This window comes from Pan troglodytes, chromosome 16 (genome assembly GCF_028858775.2).
Source record: "Pan troglodytes isolate AG18354 chromosome 16, NHGRI_mPanTro3-v2.0_pri, whole genome shotgun sequence".
NCBI lineage: Eukaryota > Metazoa > Chordata > Mammalia > Primates > Hominidae > Pan > Pan troglodytes.
The window spans coordinates 49,083,973-49,105,597 of NC_072414.2; the positions used below are offsets into that span (position 1 = coordinate 49,083,973).

The 21,625-nt window shown below is 35.3% G+C and overlaps 1 protein-coding gene across 24 annotated transcripts in view; it reads left to right on the forward strand.

The window, feature by feature from the left end:
* Positions 1-21,625, forward strand: part of TCF12 (transcription factor 12) — a 366,336-nt gene that overhangs the window by 149,942 nt on the left and 194,769 nt on the right. For 18 of the 24 annotated variants that reach the window (XM_016927652.4, XM_063795002.1, XM_016927647.4 and 15 more), the window contains one exon: positions 19,607-19,709. In XM_016927652.4, the coding sequence (XP_016783141.1) occupies positions 19,607-19,709 (103 nt within the window). Of the gene's footprint in view, positions 1-565; positions 628-19,606; positions 19,710-21,625 lie in introns of all 24 variants that reach the window. The other 6 variants (XM_063795006.1, XM_063795008.1, XM_063794999.1 and 3 more) reach the window with 1 other exon arrangement.

Sequence of the window (21,625 nt, forward strand, 5' to 3'; positions counted from 1 at the left end):
AAAGAGTGACAAAAAATAGGATGATCTGAAAAGATGGTACATGGACCCACTGATAATGAATTAAGCCTTGGATTGGGAGGATAGGAATCAGATTGCAAAGTTATATAAGAAATTTCACAAAGGGGAAAACACAAAACTGGTACAACTAAGTGACTGGGAAAGATATAAAATCATGTAGACTCACTTCACCCACAAAATGATAACTCCTGAATTAAACTTCATGTGTTTTATTTAGGCTTTGTCAAGTTAGCTATGGTTGTATTAAAACATTGTTTGATTTTGATAAATAGTTTTCCTTAATACATGGGAAAATCGAGTTGTGTGAATAAAGAAATATAAAATAGCTTTTACTCAGTTGTCCCATTTGTCAGCATTGATGGGTAATAAAGATTAGTGTTACTTTTTCTTCTCTAGTGTAGATATTTTCTCAAAATTGTGTGTTTGCTATTGTTTTTATTTTTGAAGGGGAAAAAGGTATACATTTTATAGCCACTAGGAGTTCAAATACAGTAATTAGAAAGGACACACAAATTTTGAAATAGTATTTTATGCCTCTTGATCTCAGGTACAATACACGAGATGAAGCAGTTAAATAGCAAAGCAAGACAGAAGGGTCAGAGAATTAAAGTAAGTGTTTTCTATATATTGCATCTGTGTTCCCATTAATCTCTGTTTTGTTATGTAACTGCTCCTTCTGAATGTTCTGAATGTGAAGAAAACTATGAGTAAGAAAAAGGGTGTGTTTTAAAGTTAGGTTTAAATAAAGCCAGAAGAGTAAAATGTTTTTACTCTTAGTTCTGTTTGAAACAGCACCTGCCTATAAATTATAACCTAAATGTTTTTGGATAAGAAAAAATTGGGTTGTGATGATGTAAGCACCTTTAAATCTCTTGCTAGCAGATATTTAAAGTGAAAGAAAGCACGTACTGATCAGATTGCCCATGTTTCCATTTTAAGACAATTAAAGCTTCTGTTTTTTTCAGACTAGCCTTTCTTCCTGGGGCCAACACTTACTGAGAGGCTTTGCTGTGGATCTTTTTGGAAATAACCTTCATGTCAATTTCTCACCTTACTGTGATTAACTTTCTAGGCCCATCTTGATCAGGACTGATCTAATCTTTATAGTTTTCTTTTTTAATCTTCTAACTGTTCAGATTTTAAAGTTAACAAGTAAAAATCAAAGCATATTAATCTTTGAATCTTTATGTCCCTTTTTGTAATTGTTGAGGTCTTTCTTGACAGCCTGTTTAATATTTTTTCCCTAAGTTTAGAGATTGCTTATTTGTGGGAATAAAAAGTAGGGTGAACACTTTTTTGTACCCACTTGGGTTTTTAAATTAATAACAATGAAATCATAACCAGCACTTGTCACAATTTAGTTTACACACTTTCATGTTACCTACTTTGATCTTCACACGAGCTCACCAAGAAGCCATTTTTAAAATCCTCTCCATTTTAGAGGTGACAGAATTGAAGCTCAGAAAAGGTAGATAACTTATCAGATATTAAATGCTTAGGACTTTATCCAGGCTGTCTCTAAATTACTGTCCCTTTTTACTGTGTTGCATTTGCCAAATTATAAGAGAGACCTCCAGAACAGTTATTTCTACTTGTGCAGGACTTGAAGGACAGAGTCACTAGAAGTTTTTTTGTTTGTTTGTTTGTTTTTTGAGACGGAGTCTCGCTGTGTCGCCCAGGCTGGAGTACAGTGGCGCAATCTTGGCTCCCTGTAAGCTCTGCCTCCTGGGTTCACGCCATTCTCCTGCCTCAGCCTCCCGAGTAGCTGGGACTACAGGCGCCCGCCACCACTCCTGGCTAATTTTTTTTGTATTTTTAGTAGAGACAGGGTTTCACCGTGTTAGCCAGGATGGTCTCGATCTCCTGACCTCATGGTCCGCCTGTCTAGTCCTCCCAAAGTGCTGGGATTACAGGCATGAGCCACCACGCCCGGCCTTAGAAGTTTCAAGATAATGGTACTGCCATCTTACTTCTTATAAAAGCAGTAATTCGTATTTTATATATTAAAATAAATGAGCCATAGGATGAATCAGACAGGTTTGCTTCTAGTTTTCACCACTCTATTTGACCTTGGACAAGAGAGTTAATTCCTGAGCCTCAGATTTCTCATCTCCAAAGAGCTTTTTCTCATAGGAAGTGTGCAAGAATTAATAGAGGAAGTTTTATACAGTATTTAGCTCATATAGAAATCTATACATTGTTCTTCTTTTTACATTCCCATGAGAAATTTCATGCCCATTTTGATTAAAAAAAAAAAGATGTTAGGAATTTTTCAAATCTTGGATGGTCACTGGAGAGGTAGCTGTTTTGAATTCCTGGAGTATATCCTGAAAAGATGATGGACTATTAGGGTTTTTAAATGCCCAACAAGAAGTTTGTTTGTTTGTTTGTTTGTTTGTTTGTTTGAAACAGGGTCTTGCTCTGTCGCCCAGGCTGGAAATGCAGTGGCACAGTCATGGCTTACTGCAGCCTTGACCTCCCAGGCTCAAGTGCCTCTCCCACCTTAGCCTCCTGAGTATTTGGGATTACAGAGGTGTACCACCACAGTTGAACTTTTGGAAAGTTCACTGTATTGCAGGTCTTGGGATTTGGAGATTATTGGGAAAAAGAAATAGGGCAACCCACATTCTTATGAATGTAAATTTATACAAATCTATATTCTTATAACAGATTGCAGATTAATACATTCTAGGAAAGGAAGAGATTTCAGTTCCTCAAATCTGTTTAAAAGGATATGCATCTCACAAGGCATTTAAGAGACCTAAATTAGCTTATATAGGCCAAAAGATTGGTGTCATCAATAATGGTTAGATTTTTGTGTCATGTATTTTTGTTGTCATATACTTAAACACTTTTATTCTGAGAACAAGCTTGAAACGTTTCCCTTCAACATATTGAACTGATGCTTTAACCTTCTTATAAAATGAAATAATTATTTAAATGTCATTTTACATCATAATCAGTTTGTTGCTTTGTGCACGGAGCAGAGTATATTCTGGTGGTTAGGACTGGAAATTATTTTGTGATTAAATAATTAAGTGCCAGCTGTCCTGAACCAAATATCTTCTCGATGTTGGTAATACTGTTGCATCTTACTGAGTTGACTTTTCTGAGTTTTTGCTGTGTGTGTATTACTGTTTATTTTCCACTAATTTTGCCTTACTTCCTTAGATCGTTTTTCCTCAGTATCTTTCTTCCCTACTTCGAGTTTTGTAGTCTCTTGGAATTTTGTATGCACATCTTTATGTTGTTAACATGGAAATCTTTTTTTTCCCAGCTCCTTTCATTCGTGAAGCTTTTACTGAGATTCCACTATTTCCTTGTCACTGAAATTAGTTGTGGAAAACAAAAATCATCAGTTTATATTTCATAAAGGGAGTCCTCATTCTTATGGGAAAAACAGAGATTATTGTACTGTAGAATGATAAAAGCTATGATAAGGATGGCCTAGGGGAGAGTAAAAGTCCAGAAATAGAAGGAATATTTCTTTATGAAACCTCCAGGACATATTGTATACCAAGTGAAAATGATAATCTGTTTTGTAATACAAGGAACAGAGAATTTAAGCCTGAGTTCTCTCATTAGACAAATGAACTTGGTCAAATGGGTCATTTTTTCTGGACATGACATGAGGTTTCTTTCTTTCTTTCTTTCTTTTTTATTTGAGACAGGGTCTTGCTCTGTTGCCCAGGCTAGAGTACAGTGACATGATCGTGGCCTATTACAGCATTGACCCCCTGGGTTCAGGTGATCCTCTGCCCCTGTCTCCCAAGTAGCTGGGACTACAGGCCTGTGCCACCATGTCTGGCTAATTTTTTGTAGAGACAGGGTCTCACTTATGTTGCCCAGGCTGTTACCAAATTCCTGAGCTCAAGTGATCCTCCTGCCTTGGCCTCCCAAAGTCCTGAGATTATAGGCATGAGCCACTGCGTTCGGATGGGCATCAGATTTGTAATGTGTAAAACAAAAATTTTGAATAAGATCATAGTTTCTCAAACTGGCCTTCATAGGATATTAACAAGCAGTGTACGAATACAGAGCTTCGTGATCCAAAACATTTATGTATTAGTTAAAATTAAATAGACTTTTTTATTATTAGATTTCTTAGTTTTTAATAGGTTGTAGTAAATGATAAATCTTTAAGAAAGGAATAGAATAGGCCGGGCACGGTGGCTCACGCCTGTAATCCCAGCACTTTGGGAGACTGAGGCGGGATCACAAGGTCAGGAGATCAAGACCATCCTGGCTAACATGATGAATCCCCGTCTCTACTAAAAATACAAAAAATTTGCTGGGCGTGGTGGCAGGCGCCTGTAGTCCCAGCTACTGGGGAGGCTGAGGCAGGAGAATAGCGTGAACCCAGGAGGCGAAGCTTACAGTGAGCCGAGATCGCGCCACTGCACTCCAGCCTGGCTCTGGAGTGCAAAAAAAAAAAAAAAAAGAAAAGAAAAAGAAAGGAATAGAATAAACTTTTTCCCACATTTTTTTCCATCATAGAATTCCCTCGATATTACTTAAGAAATGTAGTTTGACTGCTAGTAGCAGTCTCAAGAAATAGTAAGTTAGGCAGTGTAAACATTTAGCTCTTAACTTAAATCTGTGATCCATTGTGAGTTTGTTTCTGTATAAGATGTCAAGTCAGGTCAACGTTAATTTTTTTTTCATAAGGCTGTCCAGTTTGCCACCACCATTTGTTGAAAAGATTTTTCTTCCCTCCCATTGAGTTAACTTGTTATCCCTGTTAAAAATCTGTTGGCCATATATGCGAGGATCAATATCTGGGCTCTGTATTGTGTTTTATTGATTTTATCTTCACACCAATACCATAACTGTCTTGATTTCTATACCTTTAAAATAAATCTTGGTATCAGGTAGTGTAAGTCTTCCACCTTGTTATTCTGTTTCAGAATTGTTTGAACTATTCTACGTTCTTTGCATATATATATTGAAAACTTTAAAACCAGTATGTCAGTTTCTACGAAGCTGTGTAGGATTTTGATTAGGATTGCATTGAATCTGTAGATCAGTTGGAGGGGGAACTTAACAGTGTGGAGGCTTTTGATTCATGCATATGATATATCTCTATATTTAAGTCTTTACTTTCCATATATATGTGTATGTGTGTGTGTGTGTGTGTGTGTGTGTGTGTATATATATATATATATATATATATATTTTTTTTTTTTTTTTGGCAAGGCTTTGCTCTGGCACCCAGGCTGGAGTGCAGTGACATGATCTCTGTTAGTATTTTTAGATAGTTTTTAGTGAACAAGTCTTGCACATTTTCTGTTTAATTTATTAACTAAATGTTTCATAATTTTTGATGCTGTTATAAGTATTTTTAATTGCATTTTTTGGATTACAGGCTGCCGCCACTGCACCTGCCTAATTTGTATATTTTTTTTTAGTAGAGACAGAGTTTCACCTTGTTGGCCAGGCTGGTCTCGAACTCCTGACCTGAAGTGATCTGCCTGCCTCAGCTTCCCAAAGTGCTAGGTTCACAGACGTGAGCTACCACACCTGGCGGATCTGTAGTTTTTAAAAAAAAAAAACGTTTGCATGTACTTTCTTTGTAAGAATTTGTTATGCTAATCCTGGCTTGAAAGAATTAGTTGAGAAGTATTACTTCTTCAAATTTATTGACAAGATTGTGAATAATATTTTCTTCTTTTTAATTTTTTATTGGTTACCTATTGTTAACTAGGTACCAGAAACTTAAATAACACATTTATTGTCTCATCTATGAGATGGGGGAAATATAGTATTATTTGATATATAGGTTAATATAGGTTAAATTAACTGACACAATGCATGGATGTTCTTAACACAGTGCTGGTACGTAGTATGTACTCAATAAAACTTAGTTGTGATGATCAAAATGACACCAGAGGTGCTTATTGACACTTTATTTTCCAGTTATCAATATGTTTCATTTTGCTTTAGGGTATTCTTTAGCAAATCTTAATGCGACTTCTGCCTGCCTAACAGTATTTGTTCTGCTTTTGGTGCTCCCATTTGAAGCTGTGCTGGTGTATTAGCATCTTTTAAACTATTCATACAAAACCCAGCAAGTTTAACTTGTAATTTGGCGGACTGGTTTGTACTTCATTTAAATTTTTACTGTTTATTATCATCCTGTCCCCTAGACTACTAGGGAGTCCAATGGTACTAATCAAACCTTGGAAGCTATAATGTGGTACATGCATCTCAGGCCCAGACCTCATGAAAAGGTTATTCAGTTTATTAAAATATTTTCAGATAATGTCTCTCTTTTCTTGTGACTTCTTGTGACTGTAAGCTCCTTGAAGGCAAAGGCTTTTATTTATTCTTGCATCCTATCATCTGGCACAATGCCTAATGTATTATAGGCAGTACTACACATATATACATATGCATTATCACACTTCCATATGCATATTTTAATTTCTTTAATTTCATTAATAACTAGATTGACATGAAAAGATAGGTAAAAAAATAAGATGAGTGTTGAAGGAGAAAATGGGGGCTAAAAATCGAGAGCAGGTAAGACGAGAAGATGAACTATCAAAAAGCACACCTGGCATTTAGGATATAGATTGATAGTATGCATTACAAATATTAGAACTCAAAGCAGACAAGAAATCCATTTCGGTTATTGCTGCTGATGAAAACCATCGTATTTGATCACGTAGATAACTCAGTTTATGTCACAATTAGCTTTAGTTTTCTTAGGAAGGGTATAAGAAAAGAAAGGTAATGCTGTGACCTTTTGTTATCAAAGTAATGCTGGTCTTCTATATTTGTAAGTATCTGAAAATTTTATATTATGTGCAAATGTAATTAACTCATTATATTTTTGTAAGTATGTGAAAAGTTTGTATTGGGTGCAAATATAGTAAAGCAGTATCAGTTTGGACTAAATGTCTGAATTGAAGTGTAATTTTATTTTTTAGGAAATAACTGCTTTTTACTTTTAATTACATGTATTAGCTGAAACTATTCCAATAAAGTAATGCCACTTAAACGTGCTTCACAGTTTACATACACACATCAGAATAGAGTTTTTCTCTGGTAATGGATCAGATAGTTATTTCTTGATTGTGTACTAGGTGAAGATGCTGACTTGTGTTTTCATACCATGTTATATGAAGAATACTATTTTTCACACTAGAATCATGGCCATGGAAGGAGATGCTTCCACTGAGAAGCATTAAAAAATCCATGAGAATTGCTGGCACTTCCACATCTCATGCTCACTCCAGGATACAAACCATGCTTTTTGGTAGAGTAGGGATGGAGTGGAACAGTAGTTCTTTTTCTGCTTTCATTTTTTATAAATTCACATAGTTTGATTAGATCAATTGACGTAAGATATGAGTCAGTATATCTGGACACACAAATAACCACAAAATCCCTCCGCTGTGTGATTTTATTCAATTCTAGTAGATGTTTCTCAAACTGGTGAATGAGTAGCCCCTGGCGGTTGTTCCTCAGCCTTGTTCTCTAACGTGGTTAGAGAAGGAAATGCCTTTACTTACTGGTTTTTTCAGTGAAAGGAGACTGACAACCATGCAGAAATAAGTAAAATGGTCTTTAGTTACAAAAGTGCTATGGAAATGGGAGGGTAGTGTATTTAGAATTTAATTCCTTTGTTCTTTGTAGCAATAAGGACTAACCTGAAGAGATATTTTCTTTAAATAAATCTATAAAGTATTAACATATTAATAGGAAGACTCACAGATTCTAAATCTGTGATTTTGGGATATTTAAGGAGACTTAAAGATCATTCTAAAAATGCTTTCTCAAATTAAAACAGCAGCTTTCTTGAAAAATAATTTAGATGCTCTTTCAAATTGAAAAATTACAGAAGTTCAAAATGAGGAAGTATTCCACTTCCAAGAAAAACCTGATTAGTTACTTCACTAAGCTGCTCATTGAAAATAAAAGTCTCTACTGACAGGATTATATTTTAGTTTTAAGAAGCTAATTTATCATTTAAAGGTTATCTCTAAAAGTTAGGTTTTGTATATCTAATGTACTCACAGTTACACCTACCTCTCATAACTTGATAGTGAAACCTTTCTGTTTTTCAAAGGGAGTTCCAGCATTTCAGCTGCTGAGCACTCTGCAAGACAAACTGTATACTGTACATCAGAAAGCAGGGGTACTGTCTGCCTTTGATGTTAAGTAGAAATGAAGACTTCCTTCATTGCCGGTTCTTTGTTGGATTATTCACATGGCACCTGTGTCCTTTAGCCAGATAATCACTGTTGACTTCAGAGATCTAGGAATTGAGGAAGGGGATAATAGGTCTGTCTCTTAACAAGCCGTTTTGCATTCAGTTGCTATTTCTGGGAAGCTTCAGTACTGCAGAACGAATCACAGAGTCCCTAAGGAAGACTAGTGCCCCCTATCATGCTGTTTCTCTTGCTGAGCATTCAATTGATGTTGGATTTAGGGCCCTGACCCAAAAGATTTTGATATTTCTGTGAATAATTTCCTTTTCCGCAGTTGTCAGTGCATTACAGCTAGGCCATTCGGATGCCTTTTATTAGAATGGAGTTACATAGCCTTTCCCAATTAATTATAATGAATATTAATTCTTAACTATAATTGCCAAATCATTATCATAAACTTTAACATAAGGGTACTCAACTACTGGCTCTGACGCTGTAGAAATTTGCCTCTAGGTATTTTGAGGCCTCTGTATGCATTTTCCATGGGAATTATGTTAGCATCCCAGAAGACTACTGTACCTATTCCCACCTTGGGCAAGAGAAAAGTTCTGCGGTAGATAAAAATGTTTGCAGTAGATGTTCACTTAGCAGCGGAGGTTTTTCCATTTCCCATTTTGTTTGTGGCTTCATGAGAGTCCCCCAGTCCAAACAGTTTACTAAAGCTCTTATGACTGTCTCCACTGTTGTGAGCACCATTTGCCAAACTGGGTAGTTAAATTTTGTTTTGTTTTGTTTTGTTGTTGCATTTTCCTACTTTCATTCCTTTATTCTTATGAATTACTGTTTGAACAGATTTATTCTTCATTTTGTATGGCTTCAGCCTGTCATTGAGCCATTCAATTCACAATAGTTCTATCGGGGAGCCGTTATTACTAGAAAGGCAGCATTGCATGGTGGGCTCTGGAAAAACAGCCTGGATTCAAATCCCCATCCTACTATTTACTGTTAGACTTTGGGTGATCTGTGTAAATTTTCTGTGCCTCTTGCCTCATCTGTGGAATGGGAATAATAGTAACTAGTTCATAGTGTTGTAAAGATTAAATGAGTAAAGCCTTTAGCCCAAGTTCTGGCAAATGGTATCGCCAAATGTATGCTCATGCTATTATTATTTTTATTATAGTAATAGTTATTACTGTTCAGATGGAGCCTCACTCTGTCACCCATGTTGGAGTGCAGTGGCGTGATCTCAGATCACTACAGCCTCTGCCTCCTGGGTTCAAGCAATTCTCCTACCTCAGCCTCCCAAGTAGCTGGGACTACAGGCGCATGCCACTACACCCGGCTAATGTTTTTTGTTTGTTTGTTTGTTTGTTGTTTTTGTTTTTTGTATTTTTAGTAGAGACAGGGTTTCACCATGTTGGCCAGGCTGGTCTCGAACTCCTGACCTCAAGTGATCCACCAGCCTCAGCCTCCCAAAGTGCTGAGATTATAGGCAAAAGCCACTGCACCCGGCCCATGCTATTATGGTTAGTACTGTTACACAAAACCTCAAATTAGGGAGGATGAGTGAAGTTTCGGTAATATATTCCTGGAAGGAACCACTGATCTATCAGCTGTGGCTTATCTACTTTCACCTTCAAGGAAATGAATCTAGGCCAGGGATTTAGCACATATGTGAGCCAGTTATTAAATAAACATTGTTTCACTATTATACTTTTAATTGGAACTTACCCTTAAAGATGATTGGCTTTAGTCATGGGGCAGGAAGAGGGAGTGTAAATAAGTGGCTCATGGTCAACTGCCCTGACTAGTAACAGAATTCAAAAGTACTGTCTTAGTGGTTCCTACCAAGATATGCAGTACTATTTTAATCATGAACTGTGTATTATTACGGCCATGGGTCAGATTCTAAAAGTCAGCAGCAGCCAGTCTTGTTGCCATGACTCTTAACAGTCCACACAACACTGGCTATCAAGATAGGATACCAGTGACAAACTAAAAATATATGGTATATCTTGCAGATTTTAATCTATTGGTGCTTGGAGTAATGTATGCAACTTTATTTATAGAAACTTAAGATGAACCGAAGAGGCTAGCAAAGATTAACTCATTTAACAAATGTGTCTTGAACATTTTTTATGGCAAAGGACTGCCTTTGGACCCAGGCCAAACTATTTCAGATAAGAATATAGCTACACTAACGGTTAAGTGAACTGATAAGGAAATGTAATCATGATTGCTTTGCTTTTTATCATTTGGGAAGTGTGTCACAAATTACATACAACTTACAAGGGGATTTTGGAAGCCACCTTTCATAAGTTTGGAGCTTTCATGATGCAGCAAGAGATATGAGACTTTCCCCCTAAATGATAATATATTTCTATTCTAGAGAACAGTTTGGCAATATCTAGTAAATTTGAACACAAGCATACCTTGCAAACCAGTAATTTCACATTTAGATAATTGACCCCAAGAGAAAATTTCATATAAATTCTTACAAGGAGACATATTCCTAAAATGTTTATAACAACCTTATTTGTAATAGGGAGAAATTGGAGGCAAGCTGAATGTCAATAGGGAATTGGATAAATTGTGGTATGTTTATAAATAGAGTATTCTATAGGAGTGACAGGTATATACCAGTGCTACACATTGTCAGCATACATCAGTCTTATATATTGAATGTTAACTGAATAAAGAAAAAGAGATACTATTTAGAAACATAAAAAGTGATGCTATATATCATTTAGATAATAATATATAATGAAAGTATTCAGTAATGTGTGAAAATGATAAAAAACAAATTTAGGATAGTGTTTGCTTCTAATGGGAATTATAATTACATAGGGGTTTAAACTATACTGGTAATGTTCTATTTGTTGAGTTGTGGGCACATGACTTTTTATTATGTACATTTTAATATGTCTGGAGTAGTTTAGAAACATTTAAAAATTGAAAGAAAATGTGTCTTGTTGACGTTTGCATTTCAGTGGAGATAAAAAGAGATTTTTTTCCTGCTTACTTGATGCGATTTTTGTACATTCTCTCGTTTCTACAATGGGTATATGTTATTTTAATCATGTTAAAGGAAAATCTGAGAAATAATGTATCTTTTAGAAAAACGACTGTTTTAGGAATTTTTGGAAAATATAGGCAAATGAAAAAAATATTAACACTTTTTATAATTAATTTTCTAGTCTTCTTTCTATAAAGTTTATTTATTTGTTTTTAATTTTTAAAAATTTTTTGAGATGAGCTCTGGCTCTGCTTCCCCGGCTGGAATGCAGTGGCGTGATACTGGCTCACTGCAGCCCCCAACTCCTGGGCTCAAGGGATTCTTCTATCACAGCCTTCCAAGTAGCTGGGACTATAGGTGTATTCCACCATATCTGGCTGATTTTCTTGTATTTTGTAGCACCAGAGTCTCGCTATGTTGCCCTGGTCTTGAACACCTGGGCTGAAGTGATCCTCCCACCTCGGCTTCCCAAAGTATTGGGATTACAGGTGTGAGCGACTGCACCCAGCTCTATAAATTTTATAGAAGTTAAGCATTATTGTATATTCTTTTTTCCTCCTGTTTTTCCGGCCTGTTGTTATAAAATAAACATTTAATATATGGGACTGGTATTTTAAAGTTACTTTAAAATATGTTATCCTCTGAATATAAGAACATGGTTTTGCTCATTGGCTGATGTTCTCTTTTCTTGCAATTAGTTGTTGCTTCTTAAGCATGGGTTTTAATAAAACTATATTGTACCTTATGTTTGATTTATTTTAACTGATTTTACAAATATCAGGAAATAAAAATATATATGAGCAGTTATATGCTCAGTGATAATACTGTTGATTTATAGTAGTAGAAGATAAAAGCTTTAAATTATGTAAAATGTGAGATTTTCTTGGGAGGGGGACAGTAACATTTTAACTGTTAATTTTACTGGTTGTATATAGTATGTGATAGGCAGATTTATGAACACGACAGTGGAATTATTGTTTTACAATGTGAGCTCTTTAGGATTTGATGTAGTGCTAGTGAGTGCTAGTGGTACTACAAAAAGAAATAATAGGGCTAATACTGTTTTACAACCTACCGGGTCCTGTGACTTACAGGATAATATAAACCAGTTCTTGCCAAACTTCATTTTGTTTATAAATCTCCTTTAAATCTTGTTAAGATGCAGATTCTGGATTCACTAGGCCTAAAACTCTGCCAGAGCTTCTGCATTTCAACAAACTCCCAGAATTTGCCAATAAGTCAGTTTTAAGGACCACATTTTTAGTACTGAGGATGTAGATTAGTGCTTCTCAAACTATCTGCAAAAGACTAGCTTTTAAAAGATACTATCTAGTATTTCACAGAAGAATACTTCTTGGAAATAAAATAAAGAATATATAGAAGACAAAGGGAGAAAATTGTATATTAATTGTATATTATAAATGTATATTAAATATATATTATGAAATTGTACATTAATATGAATGTAATCTTTCAATAAACCTTTTACAGGTATAAAGTTAGTACATTAATTTAGAATAAACTGTTTCCTAAAAAATGTTTAGATATGTCACACTATATAGTACAGTTTTTAAGGACAGGTAATTTTATAAAAATACTTGCCTTTGTGCTAAGCAGCATCTCATGTATCCAGCATATTTTCTGAATATTCTATTTCTAAAAGTTTTTGATTCTCCTCTTCCTCCTAGGCCAGTTCAAGACTCGCTCTTCCTTCTTGGATTAGAGTAATTCTATAAAACTACTTAGCATTCATGAATAAAATGTTACCTGAAGAGATTATTCATCCTCTCAACAAAAACTTAAGCACTTCATTACACACAAAATTCTATGCTAGTCTCTTTTTGGATTATGAAGAGGAATAAAAAGTTCTTGCCCTGTAGAAATGTATGGACCTGGATGACAGAATCCATCTCCCTGTTAAGAAATTTTATTATATGTTAGTATTGACCTGTTAAAGGATATCAGAATCTTAAAATACTATTAAGTAGCTGTTTCCAATGTAGACCTGATTCATTAACTGGGGTAGTGTTTATTTTTCAGTCATTCATTACATTAACAGATTAGTCACCTACTACATGCCCGTTAGTGTGCTTGTCCCTTGTGAGAGATTAGTGAGTGGTAACTAGAGATATAATTCCCGCTCTCAGATAACAGACTGTTGTGATCAAGTCAACCCACTTGACTTTTTCATAGTTGTGTTTAACTGAGAGAGACAGTCACATTCAAGGATTTGTTTTAGAAAGTATAGCATTATTTATCTAGACATTAATTTTGGCAATTTATGATGGGGTAAGTGAAGAAATACAGTAAGAACACTTTTCTCTCTTTGAAACTGCATTTATTCTTACTTTTTTAACTTTCCATTTTATTAATATTTCACTTTGAAGCATAAACACTTATTTATATCCATGCCTCATCCAGAACTTTCTGATGGCTTATGGGTTTTGGCCGATTCTTCTGGCTTTTGCCCACTTAGAGGGTATAAGATTTCGGTAATTGGTGGGAAATCTTGTAGCTCTTTGAATACCAGAAACCCGTGGATACTTGTTCAATCCGGTTAGATAAGCTAGTTTCTTACCACCTTTCTTTCTGATAGTTACCCTGAGGTCTATGGAGAAACTGATTGGACATTTATAATATCTAAAACTCAGCAGCATTTTAAAGATTTAGCAGCTAAAACCTCCTCCCCTCCCTTTGTCATTTGTTCAGCACCTGCTATGTATGTGACAAGCATCATTCTGAGGATGTCATTGTTGGGGGAAAAAGAAAAAAAATAGGGTCCCTGTGCTCTCAGAATTTGTAAGACATAATGTCTAACTTGGATAATAATAATAATAATAATAATAATAATAATAATAATGGCTAGTGTTTATTATGTGCTTACTATGTGCCAGGAACTTTTCCAAGTGCTACATATATTTACTTATTTAATCCTTTTGTAACAACCTGTGAAGTGAACGCATTATTATTACCATCATCTACATTTTACAGATAAGGAAACTGAGATAAGAAAGTTTAATATGCCCCATGCCACATAGCTTGTATGTACCAAAGATGGAATTACCTGCCAGTCTGGCTCCAAAAATTTCACGTTTATCCACTACACTGTGCTGTGCAATTATAACACAAATTTAAATTATAAATTTAATTTAAATGGATAATTAAATAGGCAGTTTTAATAAGTAGGAGCCGTGCAATGATGGAGTGCTCACTGCTGTGGGAGCACAGAATAATCTCACGCAATTTGGTCTTGTTAGGGTCCAGGGAAAGCTTTCCTGAGAAAGTAATCTTTATTCAAAGAGCCTCTTTCCCTCCCTTTAAAAAAAAAAAAAAAAAAGGCCATTGAAAAGAATTGAAAAAATTTTTAACAGAATTTTAAAAACAGTGGTTTCTTTTTTTTTAAACTGATTTTCATACAAAGAAATAACAACATAGGTTTGTAAAACCGTAAGTGTATTCTGAACTGGGAAAGATCCTCTGGTGATGATACTCTATAAATTGGATGAGATAAATTTTTTAAATGAGCCGTTTTAAAAATTAACCAAAAGAAAAAATTCTTGTATTTTTGAGGTGAGAAACCAGATAAGAGTACTATTACATAAATAATACTAGGTGTGTTCTCTCCCTCTGTCTCTTCCCCTCTGTCTCCCTCTGTCTCCCTCTCTCTCCCTCTCTCTCCCTCTCTCTCCCTCTCTCTCCCTCTCTCTCCCTCTGTCTCCCTCTGTCTCCCTCTCTCTCCCTCTCCCTCTCCCTACCCCCCTACTCACCTTGGATACAACAAAATATTTGATTGCCCACATTTTGGGAGGCCAAAATGGGAGGTTCACTTGAGCCCAGGAATTCAAGACTAACCTGGACAACATAGGAGACCCCATCTCTACAAAAAATAAAAATATTGGCTGGACGTGGTGGTGTGTGCCTGTAGCCCCAGTTACTCAGGAGGCTGAAGTGGGAGGATTGCTTGAACCCAGCAGATTGAGGCTGCGTTGAGCTGTGATCATGCCACTGCACTCCAGCCTGAGCAACAGAGCAAGACCCTGTCTCAAAAAAAAAAAAAAATTATATATATATATATATATATTTGATTATGTGCTGTTTAGTTTAAATATGGAAGCTGCTTTGATCACTTCAGGTCTGTTGTCATACTGTAGCAGGGGTTAACATTTCTAAGTTCCTGCATCAGGAAATGAACATAGAGAAAAGTATGAAATCTACTTTATAGACCACATTTTATAATATCAAAGCTTTTATGAAGTATTATGCATTCATAGATGGAATTATTTAAGATTTACCAACTAAATTTTAGACAGATTTTAAGTATAGAAATTAATGGTTTTTGTAATCTTGCCATGCATCAACTGATTTTATCAATTATTAATATCTTGAGTGCTTTCCATTTTTATAAGATGGGAACAGTGATTGTTTAGGGTGTATTTGGAAATATTTTGGTGTTCAATAGCATATTGTGGCTAAAAGGCTGGTGTAATAGATAATTCTGATAGTATTGCTCTGTCCTTCATAATGTATGTCATCTCATGTATTAAAAAATCTCATTTATCTTAGTGGCTATTAACAGAATTCAAGATCTTAATTAGGAGTCCTGGGAGCCATGTTTGACCCCTTTTATTAGCATAGTAACTTTCTATCAATTTGAAATATGCAACATGATCATTGTATATTTAATGATGTCACTGATTTACTTCCTTTATATTTTAAAATTGAAATAGCGTTCATTTACTGGTCCCATTGGTTGATCCACTCGGGCTCCAACTTAACCATTGTTTGCTTGGTTTTTGTTCTTTTCTTGTCACTGCAACCACTCCCTTAGGCCATTTACCTTCAACCTATGTTCTCCAGGCTGTTGGAAGTTACTACATTATTTTGCTTTGTTCTCTGCTATTCTGTCAGCCCCGTGAGTGCTCTGGTTTATGACATTTTCCCCTTTTGCTCTATGAGCAGCCATGCTTGTTGCCTAACTCTATGTGGTATTTCAGAAGAAGTTTAAACTCCTAGTCAACTAACCTATTTCTTTCATTGGGGCTCTATTTGACAGCTAAGCTACCTTCTACTTTTAAAACTACATGGATGATTACATACATACATAAAAATATTTTGCTATTCTAATTGCTTTAGTTTTTTTTTTTTTCTTTAAACTGTGGGATTTCTCCCTAATTTATTCTTATCTGGAAATTTCTGGTGTTTTAATATGGTTTCAGTGGGGGGTGCCTGGCTGTCACCTTTCTAGACCTTTTTACTCTGTGTTTATGAAAAAGATCTTTATTCCAAGTTGCGTAAGTTCTTGCTACTAGTAGTGTAGTTCATAAGCCAGCAGCATCAGCATCACCTATTTGTTAGAAATTCAGAATCTTAAGTCCTACCCCCAAGACCTTATGCATCTTAATCTGCATTTTAGCAAGATCTCTACTCGTTTGATAAGAACATTGAAGTCTACAAAGCACTGCTGTAGGTATCGGTCAACTAGATGATACATTGACGTGCTAATAGTTGTACATTTCTACAACTGATTTTAAACATATGACTTCTGATAATCGTATTTAAATATTTGTGAATTATTTCATAACTATTCATCTTGTTTCACCAAAAGTTATACTATGGGTGGGTATTACTACTACTGTGTGAAAGGAATGACAGGAATAATCCCAAACAGTAGCTACCCCCAGTCCTTGAAGTGAAGTTTTGGTGTACAGTTGTATGTGATGTAAAACTGTGACAAACATTTTGCAACTCTATTTGTCCCTTCTCCCAGCATCAGTTTGCACCTGTAGATGAAGAACTATTATTCCTTTCTTGTCTCTTGGACAGTGGCTTTTAAACAAAGTTGCATTTGCTAAATTGAACCTCTAAGGTGTTGGGGAAAATATCTAATTTTCATCCTTAAATCGGAGAAATTATGCCTTACTGATACTTGATATGTGGATTAATAGTATATGCATATAATCTCAATAAATAGGTATTGAGGATTCATATCCAACTCTTGCTTGTATTTGAGGAAAAAAGTCTATAGGCTCCTATTTTCTGGTGTACTGTGAAAATCCCAGTCATTAGCAGTGGGAACAGCAAAAAAGTTAGGTTAGCAGGGTAAAAGACACTACATGTAATCTAATCTATAAAGTTAATAAATTGTGTGTAGTCATTTAGCAACACCATAAATACATTTCAAACTTAGATATATTTGTATAGTGGTGCTTTAGGAAATAGTTTTTTTTTTTTTTTAACTGTAGTGTTTTTACTTTTTGTTGTTCAAGAATGAAGAGAACTGGGAGAATACAAAATTGCTCTTTCATTTGCCTTTAGCATTCAAATGTGTAGCGTGAACAATGTAGCTGTTCCACAAGCACATTTTAATTGGCATTTTTCTACAGTAGTATTGCTGTAGGATGACAAACAATATTTAAGTGAGTATTTTTATAGGTTTTGATGCCTTCCTTTGACTGTGTGCCTAAGAATGGCAGTGGGAAGGGTGGCAGAGAGAACACCCAGATGTACGTGAGATAGTGATTTGTCCCTTAGTATTCATTTTAAGTAGTAAAAGCAAATTCTATGGGCCAGGCATGGTGGCTCAGGCCTGTAATTCCAGCGCTTTGGGAGGCCAGGGCTGGAGGGTCTCTTGAGCCCACGAGTTTGAGACCAACCTGGGCAACATAGTGAGACCCCATCTCTTCAAAAAATTTTAAAAATTGATTGGGTGTGGTGGTGCACTACTGTAGTTCCAGCTACTCCTGGGAGCCTGAGGTGGGAGGATCACTTGAGCCTGGGAGGTTGAGGCTAGTCAGCAGTGATCACGCCACTGCACTCCAGCCTGGGCAACAGAGCGAGGGCCCTGTCTCCAAAACAAAAACAAAAACAAAAAAACGGTAAGCTCTGTGGAGTGATGTTAGCTAAGAGCCATACTATTGTGTATATAGGGTCTACTAAATGTGGCTGTATCAGACAGGACTTAGGGTTATAGTTACCAGAGAACACTTGTGGTCATAAGTTGTGAATGGCACCCAGATTCTTCTTGAATATCTATCACATGTCTATCAGTAATTCTGAAGTATGTAAAAATGAAACAAAGATTTATTTGGGAGTTAGCACTCCAGAAGATTAGTGTTAAAACAGAACAGCAGAAGGAGTTGTGACATGCATCTATAAACAATTGTAATGATTTGACAGTTATTTAGCCCTCTATTCCTAGCCCTTTCATTGAACTGACAGCATGCCTGCAAAGATAGTGAGGCCTGTTTCAGCCACATTAATGTCCTCTTAAATGGTAGCCTGCAGTCTGGGGAATGATAAATGTTCAGTGATTGATGATTTTTTTAGTCCCCGGGGATTCTGGGTGGTTTCTGGTTTCTGTGAGCCAGGGTAGTTTTTTCTCTTACTTGGGCTTCGTATACGTTTTTCCGGTCTTTACCATGTTGGTTTTAGATTGGCAGAGATATATATGACCTGCAGTTTTAATTAATAGAGTTCAAAGCCTTGTTTAGAAACAATATGATTTTGGAGGTAATGCTGTACTTAAGAGTGCGTAAAAGTCTTGAGAACCAGGACAGGTTTCATTACATAGTAATTTTGTAACACTTGTTTTTGTTTGTAAACTTTATCTTTTTTCCCCTTTGCTTTAAAAAAAATATGCTTTAAACTATAAGGAGAAATGTAATAACAGCTACTCTGAAAAGTAACATTAGCTTTATTGTTTTTAATGGTGTTTGTAATTTCATTCTTAAGAATTTAAATCAGCTATTTTTAATAATTGTTTTACTTTTTACATGGCTCAGTTTCTGTAGGAGTATATATTGTTCTACTACAGTAGTAGTAAAATGAGTATAAACAGACCTTTTTTGTTGAATATTTGCCATTTAGGAAAGGATTCATTTCTAGCATATTGATTGTGAATTAGTTTTAGTATTTTAAGTCAAACTTGTAATTGCCTAACCCTTTATTTTTAGGGTCTGGGGGCAGGGAATGAATAGGAGGATAAAGATAAGCATTTCCCTAATTTATTACAACTGAGAAATATATTTTCTTAATTTATTTAAAAAAATCCATTGTACTTTCCCTTTGGATGTAAAGTAATCTTAGAGGTAATTTTAGTAATAGTTTACAGAATTCTTATAGCTCCCCATCCCATCAGAAGAGCTGATGATACTTTGAAAACATTCGTGCTCATGGTTAGTGTTTATTTATAGAAACCCACTTTTCTTTACGATCAATAAAGAAAATGTTTTTTGACTTAAAATCTTAAAAGGAATAAAAGAAGCACTTCTGCTGTTAGCTTTTCAAATAATGAACAGGAAACTTGGTCAGAAATGACCATGTGTAAGTCTGTATATTAATTAGGTGAGTGTCATTATGCTCAATTAGCGGGACTGCCAAATAATCTCTTTAATACTCTGATCTTTTTCCCCCCTAGGGTTTTACAGACAGCCCTCATTACAGTGATCACTTGAATGACAGTCGATTAGGAACCCATGAAGGCTTGTCCCCAACACCTTTCATGAACTCAAATCTGATGGGTAAGTTGGTAATTCTCTGCAAGTAGTCTTCTCAAAGCTTCTTTGGTCAGAGACATTTTTTATCCCTTTGTCCGGGAGGGACAGGTAAGTATCTAGAAGAAAGTTCTTGAGTTTCTAGGGGCATCTAGGGCTTTTCTTGTTCAGCACAGCTTGAGGATCAAATGTCCAGAAAATTTGGGGTCTACTCTTAAAGCATTATTGTTTTGGTGTCAAAAAAAGAAGTGGCAGTGTTTTGATTGTCAGTTTTGGCAATGTCTTTGTGACCTCAAGCATTACATGTTTTCTGGGGCAGAGAAGTGTTGTTTTAGGGGCATTTGTGATGTTACTGTTTCTCTTAACAGTTGTATTATGTTGTAATTAAAAATGTGACATAGCAGTGATTTTAGGCAGACTTTACTTGCATTGGACAATATTTCTCCTGGCACAATTTGATTAAAACATAGTATATTTAGATATTGCAGCATTGTTTTAAGCACTTGGCTTCATACTAGGACTTTTTTGAAGTTTTGGTTTGAAGAAGTGAAGTTGCACTTTCAAGAAGGGTATGAACTACCATCTAAACTTGATTTTTATGTTTAGGCAAAACCTTTGTGGTTAATCATGCTCTGCAAAACACCCCTCCTTTCCTTTCTCCTTCTCTGTCTCAAATGAAAGTTTAAAGTTGTTCAGTCTAAAATTATAAACCCAAGCTTGTTTTTTTCAGTTTGAATACCTTTTTTTTGTGTAAATATTTTACCCTTTTGCAAAACCTGATTGAAAATAATCTGTATGTTTTATGATTTTTTTTCTTGCTTATGCTGGGGCTGAAAATATTACAAAAACTTTTATCTGTTTTACCAGTTATAACTATTTTTACCAGTTATTGGCATCATATAAATATGGAAAGTTTGTGTAATTGACATTGATTTCATTACTTATTTTATTTCTTAAGGACATGACCTATATTGTGATCTTAGAATCGTCCTTTTAAGACACAGCCATACTAATCTGAGTAGATTACCCAAATCCCAAATCCTGGTGGTCTGCAATTTATTTAAAATGATTTGCTTTGCACAGTCTTTGTTTCCCTTATTCTGTATAGTGTCGAGGAGACAGAATGTGGTAGTCTAGTGTGGATTTTGCCGAAGGCGGTTGACAGTTTGAAGCCAGAAGAACCATTAGAGTATGACAGAAGAGTGAAAAAACTGACACAAGCAATAAAACTTGTGTTTAAAATCACAATTTGTTTCAGCGTAAATAAATGCACATAGAAAATCATGGTATTAAATGTATTATCATTCCAGATAAAAAATCAGAGTTAGGTTTACAATAAATTATTTGGCTAGGGAAAACTTTCTAATTTATTTTTTAAATTTTCAATTGAGCTTGCCATCAAAGTAAAATCGATATAACACTCCAAATTATTTCCTTTCGGAGTATAACTTTTCCCCAAGTAGGATTTAATTTATATTAAGTGTAGTAGGGCAAGTAAAAGTCAGTGTTTTTGTAATTTTGGATTAAACTAAGCTTTCTTAATTGAGAATATAGCTCTGAACTGTGAAAAATCAGAAATTGCTCTTTTTGTATTTATGTTCTTACCTTTATTCTTCACTCATAGAGATGACTTTTAGGCCCAGTGGAATTTCATCATTAGTACAGCTTTGTACCAAGGTGACGATTAAAATTTTGTACGGGACAAGTGTGGAAATTAAATGAATCCTAAGAGGTATGCATGTCAGTCAGTTGCTCTGAGCAGATGTTGACTAACAATATTTCTGTAATTCACTTTGAGGTAACATTTTCTCAGTTGGAGCAATTACGAGCATGTGCTTGTTGGTTTCTTTAGTTTTCAGATAATTATTAGAATACTTTCAATAGTCATCCATACCCTATGTATAAAATCAACATCTAAAAAAAGTCTTGAAGTAAATAAATAT